The sequence below is a fragment of the Nanorana parkeri genome, unplaced genomic scaffold (genome assembly GCF_000935625.1).
Source record: "Nanorana parkeri isolate BGI_ZX_2015 unplaced genomic scaffold, ASM93562v1 scaffold523, whole genome shotgun sequence".
Lineage (NCBI taxonomy): Eukaryota > Metazoa > Chordata > Amphibia > Anura > Dicroglossidae > Nanorana > Nanorana parkeri.
The window spans coordinates 928,402-939,041 of NW_017306791.1; the positions used below are offsets into that span (position 1 = coordinate 928,402).

At 44.4% G+C, this 10,640-nt stretch overlaps 1 protein-coding gene across 1 annotated transcript; it reads right to left on the reverse strand.

Moving 5' to 3' along the window:
* Positions 1–886: 886 nt before the first annotated feature.
* GRPEL1 (GrpE like 1, mitochondrial) lies at positions 887–10,288 on the reverse strand. The gene is made up of 4 exons (XM_018561424.1): positions 10,155–10,288; positions 4,551–4,698; positions 3,633–3,714; positions 887–1,308 (listed from the first exon to the last, which is right to left on the reverse strand). The coding sequence occupies exons 1-4, from the start codon at positions 10,226–10,228 to the stop codon at positions 962–964; spliced, it is 651 nt and encodes a 216-aa protein (XP_018416926.1). The 5' UTR covers positions 10,229–10,288; the 3' UTR covers positions 887–961.
* Positions 10,289–10,640: the final 352 nt, after the last annotated feature.

Genomic DNA, 10,640 nt, shown 5'->3' on the forward strand with positions numbered 1-10,640 from the left:
CCCTGTAAACAGACTGTCGGCTTAATGCCAGAAGCAATTCAGCCGCCCAAATGCTTCCAGGGGCTGGTAAATGTATGCCCCTTCCTTGCTTCCCAGGACCAGCATAACAGGTGTCAGCAGGTAAAGGGGAGAGAGACCAGCGATTGTCTGTTCACGGATCTCCTCCCTGCTGAATGAAACCTGAAGTAACAATGATTTCATCACTTCTGGGTTCTGAGGTGCCAGCTACAAAGGCCGGGGAAGAAGCTGGTCAACCATGATCTGTGCTTGATCAGCTTCAATGGGATGCAAAGGTTACATATATAGACCCCTAATGCTGTATCTCCTTAAAGAACACCTGTCATCACTAAAGTGCTATCACATAGTGGGGCTTGTAGGCAAACTCTGACCCTCCAGCCCTCCAACAAAAAAAAAAAAAAACCATCACGGCTCTGGGAATCATGCCTGCAGTTGTCAGTCTTGCAATGGCTCATGGCCTAGAGAATCATTTTACAGCTGTACTAAATTTCCCCATCAGGTAAAGCCTGGCCTCGGAGTTTAGGTAAAAGCTAGGTTGTATGTGTGGTAAGCACTTTCTATGGAAATTGAATCTTTAATGGCCTAGCCATGTCCATTCAGCACACAAAAGACCTAAAGCCAGAGATTTGTGAAAAAGATTTATTCAGGGTAATATATCCCAATAACATGCTGTGAGGGGAACCTCCGCTGGTCACTCTACAGCATAAACACTACACAACATAGCAATCAGGTGGCACTTTCAGCAATGGACAATGATAACGTTCATCACTGTGCCTCTTCCTTATACAAGACTGGAATGAAAGTCTCAGTGACATTCTGTACTCCAATTCTAATCTCGGCTTTACATTTTACGGTTTTTGTTTTTTAATTAAAAATATGGGTTCCTGGAATGAAATACCAAATTCGGCAATTTAATAACTATACAACATTTATTTAAAATAGATTATGTTCCTTTAACAACTCCGACCAATGCAGGCCTCAAGGTACGTTCATGGAGCTTGTAGCCCACTTTAGTGACCAAGGCGACAGTGCCAGGCTCCTTCCCTTCCATGGGAGTATGGAACAAGGCTTCGTGTTCGTAGGGGTCAAACTTGGCACCCAAAGGGTTAAGTTTTTGCACTCCATGCTTTTTCAAAACTTTCTGCATCTGAACTTCAGTCATGACCAGGCCCTCATAGAGGTTCTTCAGATGGGGGTTGTCAGCCTTGATTTCCTCTTTGGGGACGCTCTCTGTCGCCTTTTCCAAAATATCCGCTACTTCAAGCAGGTCCTTGCAGAACCCCTGAATACCTGGGCGGAAAAATCAGCAAAAACTAATTACGGTGAAGAGTGAAGTGAAGTAATACATGGCAGCTGATCAAAATGCATCTTCCCTGAGCAGACTACTGTGCTGTGTAAGTTACTGCAGACTGAAGAGAATCATTGCCCTAGGAAAGTGAAACTTCCAAAAAGGGATGCACCGATATATCGTCTGCCGAAACGGCACTTTTGGCATAATGCCGAAAGTGCAATTTTCTGGCTGATACAGCGCTGCATCCATTCTTTCTCTCCTCGCTGGGACACAGAGCAGCGCCCAGCGGGGAGGAGAGAAGCTGTCACAAGAGGCCAAGCGGTGCGGGAAGAGAGTGCCGTGAGCGGCCGGTGTTTCTCCTCCCACACCGCTCAGCATCATGTCACAGATCAGAGGAGAGCGGTGTGTGGGCAGAGACAGCTCTCAAGGCTGTCACAGGAGGCTGAGCTCCGCTTACTCAACCTCCTGTGACAGCTGTCAGGATGGAGAGCGGGAACAAGCAGTCAGTGATCGCTGAGTGTTTGTAAATAATTGAGGACATGGTATGGTTACTATATCCTCAATTATGAATGAATGGAAGTGATCTACATCACCTCCTGTTCATTCATGATTGTGGTTATAGTAAACATACAATGTCCTCATGTTACGATAGGATAGGAGCACTCGTAGAGGATTCCTGTTCATTGATAACAGGGGCTGCAGATAAAGAGATTGAGGACTCTGTGACCTCAATCTCTTTTTCTATTTTAAAAAGGGAAATATCAGGGATCTGTTTAGACCCCCAATATTTCCCCGAAGCCCCTAAAAGTAAAGTAAAATAAATAATTTAATTTAAAAAAAAAAGTTTATATATAACCGAGATAGATAGATATATCTATATAAAAAAAATTGAAAAAGTTCAAATAAACATTTTCGATTACACTAGCCCAGTCCCGTAGCCAGTTCTCTATCCACGTACACACCACCTCATCTATGCCCATAGCCCTCAGCTTGTGTAGCAAGCTGACACTTTCTTTTATTTCGGTTGTGACATTTTCATTTTGGTGCACCTCTACTTCCAAACTGTATTTGGTTTTGGATAAAGCGTGGAGGGGTTAGAACTCCTTTCCAGTCTTTATTTCTATGTCTCAACTTTCCTCAATTCCTCCCAGTGGGACAGTATGCAGGGGCATGAACCTGCACTTTTGCACACATCTATGCAGCAAGCAGAAAGCGTGTGCTGCACTTGCAATGCCATTATTTGTTAATGGAACCCTAAAAGCAGCAGACAAAATGCACAACAAAGTGCGATCAAAAGATGAGTAAAGATCTCAGCTCAGCTTAGGGCAGGGTGCCATACATAAAAGGCTTTTTTCCTGCTCACGCTCGTCCCTTAGCATGTAAATCCATTGGACAGTACAATTCACAGAACAAATGTACAGGGCCAATAATGGCACTGTACCATGCGATTGCTGTGACCAATGTAAACAATGGCTGTAGGTTGCAGCTTTCTCTCCCTTTCTTCTCACATACATTTCCGATGTGGGGTGGGGGGGTTACTTTAGCACAGTGATCAGAGCAGCACTTATTTCCATACACTAGTGCCAAACAATGCAGTAAAAATTTGAGCCCAATTTGTATTTGCCACAGTGCCAGCCCTAATCAGTGTTTGATTGCCAACAGTGCCAAACAGTACCAGTGCCAGCCTAATCATTTTCTGATTGTCAGCAGTACCAATACGGTGACAGTAGGTGCCATTACACACAGAAAAAATGTCCGTCTGCACACTTTGCTTAAGAATTTATTGTAGCACACAGGTACACATCATCTCGCTATGGATCCTCTTTACTCCTTCTGGAGGGGGGATACTTTTGTTCTCCATGGTCCCTGTGTGTGTTGTAAAATAGCCACCGCTCCAAGCTCACTCCTGTGATGGACTACAATCTCATGTTTAGTTTACTCATTTGTATTGAGATTGTAATTCATCACAGGAGTGAGCTTGGGGCGCTGACTACTTTACAACACACACAGGGACCGCGGGGAACAAAAGTAGTCACCCTCCAGAAGGAAGGACAGTGTCAGCACCAATTCAGAGATGATTTGAGGATCTACAACCGAGTGATACACAAATAAGATACATTTTTGTTATTAGTTAGGGGACTTGAATGTATTTTTAAGATTTAACTCCTGAGGTTAATGTCACCAGGATGTATGAGTGTGTATCATTAAGTCTATAGGCTTCTTATAATGATGTATATTGTGTACCTGAAGAATGACATGCTGTAACATACTAGCCCCACCCCCCAGCCCCACCAATCAGCATTCGGTCTATTTCTAAACTTACCATATAGTTTTGCATCATCCACCAGCTTCTTACTCCTGAGCCTCAAATTCTCGGTGTCTGCTAGGGCTCGCTTGTACTTGTCCTGGGAATATAATAAAAAGTAGATCAGAGGTGCACAGCCTGTGAGTCTGCATTCAAATGCTACACCCAAACTCTTAGACGTGGAAGGTGTTCACTTAAATTCTGATGGGTTCAACATATCTTTGGGATCTCTGAACACAAGCAAACCGACAATCTGGTGAAAACGATATGTAAATCACTCTGTGAGCAGCTAACACTTACTAAAAAGGGAAGAAGGAGAGGGAGAAGAGGGGATAAGAAGAGGGAGAGGGGAGAGAAGGAGGAGGAGGGTTCATGGAATGCCACATACTGGCCATATTTGGGCAGGCCTGTAAATATGATTCTGCTCTAAGTGCCCCAAGACATGCACTCCAGTCTGAAATCTCTCCTCCTTGTGGCATTTTCCCCAACAATTACATATGTAAAATTTTGTGTTTTTGGCTGAACCATAATATAATAGTTCTCTATGGGAATTGCAGTATATTACTGGTAGAATGTCAATGTGTGAATTGCTGCTCTGTTGCCGTTTACTAGGACACAGTGAGAAGTCGGCTCCCCAACAAGTTACCAAGCACCAAGACCTACACCAAATACCATTGGTTCTTTCCATACTTTTATTGTAAACTCCCTTTCATTGCCCTTGGAAATGTAAATCTGGCCATTCACTGCTAGATATTTTCATATTTTCAGTCAAACTACAGGCTGACCGAAAAAAATATACAGGTTCCTCCATCCACACTAAACCGCATGGATGGACAACTCCTGCTGGGCTAGACTGCCACCATAGCTTACTTCATAAAGATCTCTTTGAAGCAAAACATTGCCCGTTACTAGGAGCAGCTTTGTTATATAACTTACTGTCATTTCTTTGACCTGTTCCTCCAGTTTCACCTTCTCTGCAGCCAGCTGCTCTGTGCAGTCCTCTGCTGGGCTCTTATTCTTCTCCTCCTCTGCTGAGGGGTTATTGGGCTGCTGAGCCGCCGTGCACATCATTCGTGGACACCTCCTACAGAAAGTCACAAGTACATGGGTCATGTCATTCAAACCAGAGGATTAGCGTGCTCCTTTATTACTTCAAGCCATCTAAAGCCATACAAGTCATCCATCTAAGACACCATATTTCTGATTTCTTGACCAGAAGTGACAATGAGTAAATGATACCAAGACACAACTTGGAAAGTTCATTCAGGAAAAGGGAGACAAGGGCCAGGAACAATCTACCAACAAATTCTCTTCATGCTGTGTGGCAGGGAGCTGTAATCTGTGCAAGAAGTCATAGGACAGGATACCAACCAACTCAAACATCCATATCTAAAACTACTTCCACCAAAGCAGCTCCATTTGGCTTCAGCCCTTACATTGTTTAACCACAAAGACCAGAACTTTTATGTCTTTTAATGTCTATACCGTCTATGAGGAAGCTGAAACTTGGGCGTCATTGGACCTTCCAACAGAACAATCATCCCAAGCATACCTCAAATTCCACCAAGGCGTGGTTGCAGAAGAAGTCCTGGAAGGTTCTACAGTGGCCATCAGTCATCCATAGAACATCTCTGGTGGGATTTAAAGAAGGTGGTTGCAGCACACAAACCCAAGAATAATATGTGAACTGGAGACCATTATTCCTGAGGAATGGGCTATGATTCCTCAAGAACGCTCCCAGAAGCTGGTGTCTGACTATGCATATCATTTGCAGCAGCTCATAACAGCAAAACATGCTCTTCTAAGTATTGAAGAGGATTGCCATGAAGGGGATAGAATCATTTTGAGACTGCAGAAGTCATTAAAAGTTGCACTTTTAGTTGAATTTGTAGAAACCACTTGAAACATTGTTGTGTTGAACTATTTAAATTGAAAACAACTGAAAGTCTGTAAATTTTGACAATAAACCTGATTTGCATTGGGGGTTAAATAATTTTGATTACAAGTGTACATTGTATCTCCACTTTCAGTAATTTTATATTGCAACATTGAGGCCCGAGCCTCTTTTATTTCCATCTTATGAAGGACACAGGACATCGCACCACCATCTACATGAATCATTGAGCTAGTGTTCTTCCCCAAATATTAGAGGTAAGGATACCACTTCACATAGTCATGGCCAAAAATATTGGCACCCCTGCATTTCTGTCAGATAATGCACCACATTACACAGAAAATTGTTGCAATTACAGATGTCTAGGCATTCTCATGTTTATTTCTTGTGTTTGTATTGGTATGACACAACAAAGTGGAGAAAAAAAAAAATCAAAATATTCCACGAAAAACTCCACAAATGGACTGGACAAAATTATTGGCACCCTCAATTAATATTTGGTAGCACAGCCCTTGGAAACAAATAACTGAAATCAATGGCTTCCTGTAACCATGAATGAGTTTCTTGCATCTCTCTAAAGGTGCCCATACACTGCACGATTCTCGTACGAGAATCGCGGGAAATCCCGCGATCGTACGAGAATCGTGCAGTGTATGGAAGGCATGCGACCGTTTCTACTGTACGGTCGCACATCTTCCATCGAACCAGCATGTTTGAAAACCCGCCGGGAATCGTACGATTCTCGGCGAGTTGGTGGCCTGCTGGTTCGACAACTGCCGAACGGGCCGGTGTGCGCACGCGCACACTGCCCGTTTGCAGTCAGCGTAAGCCCGCCCCTCATTACAGTCATCGCAAGCCCGCCCCTCAGGGGGCGTGGCTTGCGATGATCGAGAGTGCGATCTGCCCGTCCAAGATGGGCAGATCGTACGTTTTTTTAATCCCTTTACAACCATCGCAAGACTAAGGTCTTGCGATGGTTGTACAGTGTATGGCCACCTTAAAGCAAATTTAGACCATTCTTCTTTCACCAACTGCTCCAGGTCTCTGAGATTGGAAGAGTTCCTTTTCCCAACTGCTGTTTTGAGATCTCTGCACAGGTGCTCTATGGGATTCAGATCTGGACTCATTGCTGGCCAGTCCAGTACTCTCCAGCGCTTTGTCTGAAACCATCTCTGGGTGCTTTTTGACGTGTGCTTTGGGTCATTGTCCTGCTGTAAGACCCATGAACTCTGACGGAGACCCGACTTTCTGACACTGGGCCCTACATTGCACTGCAGAATTCTTTGTTGGTCTTCAGATGTCATAATGCCACGCACACAATCAAGACATCTAGTGCCTGAAGCAGCAAAGTGTGTGACTGTAGGGACTGTATGTTTCTCTTTAAAGGCCTCATTTCTTTTTCTGAAAACAGTAGAATGATGGACTTTACCAAAAAGCTGTCATTTTGTTTTATCAAAAAGCTGTTAATTTTGTGTCTTAATATTTGTAATTGTAAGAATTTACAGTGGAGCATTATCCAACAGAAATAAAGGCGTGCTAATATTTTTGGCCATGACTGTATGCATTGCTGATAATAGGGATTAGCAGACTTTTAAGGCTTATTCCAGAAGTCATTTCTCAAAGCCCCATTTGCAATAAGTACCAAAACCAGCAACGTCTGCAGGTATCTCACCCAATATTATAAATATAGCTGCTCGGCTTTTACCTACAGAACATTTGTATGAAAGCAGTATTAGAAGTATTAGGCAATTCAGTACCTTGGTGGATGCTGTGTCTGGTAATGATGCAACTGCTGTACAATCATTCACTAGAGGCAGACAAGGACAAATAGGTCACATGACAGAATAAGGGGTCATGCAATGCCCTGCCTTCCCTGAACAATACTGTGGATCTTCTAATTCACTTCATATGATGCAGAGCAGCACTGGAGTCCAAGGTTCAACTTCCACCAGAAATCCAAGTACATGTTCTCTCCGCGTTTCTAAGGGTTTCCTCTCCAAACTCAATATTATAGTGTTACATAACTGCTCTCCACCCGAAATGGAACTAATAAGATTGACCAAGAGACATAAAATCCCCCCCGGTGGCTAGAACCTCTTAGAATGAGTCTGCAAAGCACAAACTGGCCAAGTGTGCAATGAATCAAAAACGTGACAATAAGTCAGCTGATGTGTTACTTGCGCTGGGAACTTTTAATGACTTTTTTGGAAACATGAAAATTCCTAAGACACTTAGTAAAAAGTAAATGGGAGATTTCTGCAAAAACATCTTTCCATAAATATGAAACTCCAGGGCTGGGGGGGGTGTGGCTAACCCATGAGTGAGTGAGGATGTGTGTGCTCTGAGCTCCTGCACCTGCTACATCCACATCAACTAGCCAGTGCCTTGTAGATCCTGTAGCTGCCTCGGTCGGACTAATCAGCGGTCGTCTTGGAGTCTCTGTACCCGCTCTACTAGCATCAGCCTGCTATCAATTTTATTTATCTTTTTTCCTTGGACTGCCTGCTACGCTCGCACTGGTCCGCTGACATACCAGCAGAATGAAAAAGAGCAGTAAAAAGAAAAAAACCGGGGAGATAATTCAACCCTCCCAGTCGGCGACAAGAACAAACATCGGAATATTTTTCAACAAACAGGGAGCAGAGGAGTCAGCATGCACGCCGCAAAAACAGCCCGAGGGCGGTGAGGATGGGAGAGTGATGTCACCTGCCAGTGTCTCTCCAACCCAAACACCCACGGTGGCAGAGTGGTTGACACGGGTGGACCATCTGCGTTTGATGGAAGAACTCCATCACTCTAGTAAGGACACATATAGCACTTTTTACACGACTTGGGCGGGATGGCTGCACTTTAAAACTCAGGACGAATATGTCTCAATGTTATCCGCGTGATATGGTCTGCTTTAAAACCTGTTATTCTATTTTATTTAATTACATTTTTTTTTATTAGTAACTCTGTAAAACTGGCGATTGTATTTTACCCTAATACACTATGCTTCCGGTAAAATGATTGCCAAGTTAAATTGAGGGGCTCCATCACTGTATTGTTATGCACTGTTTTGCCACATGCTTGAATGCGCATATTGCGCCCCGACCAGGGGACCAACCCCTCCCCCTGTACCCCTACGTCTCTTGTCCCCCCTTTTACCTTGGATATCGTATGTAATGTGATTGTCTTAATGTATGCTTACTGTATTGTATGTGTGTTTTTTGTTATATTTTGAAAATCTTTAATAAACATTTAATATGAAAAAAAAAAAAAATATGAAACTCCATTTTTATGTTTGCCCGGCCTGTTTGGTTCTCATAGATTATATAATCTCCTATGAACCTGGGATGCACCCAGAAGCCTCTTTTCTACAGTCCTCATGGACTGTTCATCTCCCATGACTCTGCAGTGCACCAAGAAGGCTCATCTGTGGACTCCACCATCTCATATGACTCTGGGGTGCACCTGGAATCCTCTACTCTCCGATTCCTATAGGCTACACAATCTCCTATGACTGAGGTGCACCCAACGCCTCTTCTCTCTGGTCCCCATGAACTGTTCCACCTCCTATAACTCTGAGGTGCTCTTGAAGCCTCTTCTCTCCAGACCTCATGGAGTGCCCCATCTCCTATGACTCAGGGGTGCCAACACCTTTTCTCTCTGGTCCCTGCAGGCTGCTCCATCTCTATTGACTTTGGGGTGCACCCACAATTGTCTTCTATCCTGTCTCTATGGACTGCACCTTCTCCTGTGACTTATGGGCCCATGATTCAGGGCAGTCCATAATAGAAGCCACCAGCACTTGATGATATGTGCGAGAAGTATAAGCACTTTTATTGAATTGTCACAAGTTTCATAAAGCCAACCCCAACCGATGGTCACTATGACGCCCTGAGGAAGGGACCCTGCGTGGCCCCGAAACGTTGGCTTTATGACACTTGTGACAAGTCAATAAAAGTGCTTATACTTCTCGCACATATCATCGAGTGCTGGTGACCTCTATTATGGACTGCATCTGACACGGCGTCATCCGTCTTGTCACTTCAAGCACCAAACTACCGTGAAGGTCTATATGCTGTATGGAGCGCAGGTGACTGACATGATTTAGGGCAAACATTCACCATGCCACGTATTGCTGTCACCCTGCCATCCTCTAATAAGGGATTGCAATACCTATGGACACTTTACAATAGTGACAGCGCCAATCACCATGCCACGTATTGCCATCACCCTGCCATCTTCTAATAAGGGATGGGTATAACTATGAATACTCTACACTGGTGACAGCACCAATCAGGAACAGTGTTAATAGTATAAAAATTCTACGGAACACATTTCAATTCTACAATAAAACAGATAAAGTTACAAAGATATAGAGTGACATAACTGTAACCCAGCAGATATGTAATGAGAACTTCAATGTATTCATGTAGGAGTCCCTACTCATTAGAAGGTCACGTGTGTCCTCCAGCTCCCACAAGTAACAGCATGTCCTTTATACAGCACTATCGCAGCTGCAGTGTAATGGGAACTCCTAGAACCCTCCAGGCATTGAGGTACTACGGGTCACAGCATTCCCGAGGCTTGTGACAGCAGCTGGGGAGCTCCGAGTCCCTGTATATTATAAACATTATACCTGTCAGCATGACATTACTCACCCCAGAGGTGACCTCTGCGCCCTCAGCAACGCACCCAGGTTCTGTCCCAGGACCCGCACACTCCTGGCCGCCATGTCCACATCCTCTCAGCACTCACACGCACTGCACGCACTGCACGCAGAGGACAGCCGGTCGTGACAACCTATTATGCTACTTCTAGCTTCAGCCAATCGTGAGCGCACGCTCGCCTATCGCGCATGCGCATAGGTGGCAAGCTCTGGGTCGTCAACCTAGTCAGGATCGGTTGCAGAGGAGGTGAAATGTCAAACATTTGAATGGAGAAAGACCCTGCAATACGGTATGTAAGGTTGCGGGTGGAGCCTGTGAAGAAAAGAGGAGGGACTGGACGATAGGAGGGACTGGACGATGGGCGGGGCTGGTGAGGGTTGCTTTTGTAACTACTGTCAAAGTGTGTGTGTGTGTGTGTGTGTGTATGTGTGTGTGTGTGTGTGTGTGTGTGTGTGTGTGTGTTCACAAAATGTGAAA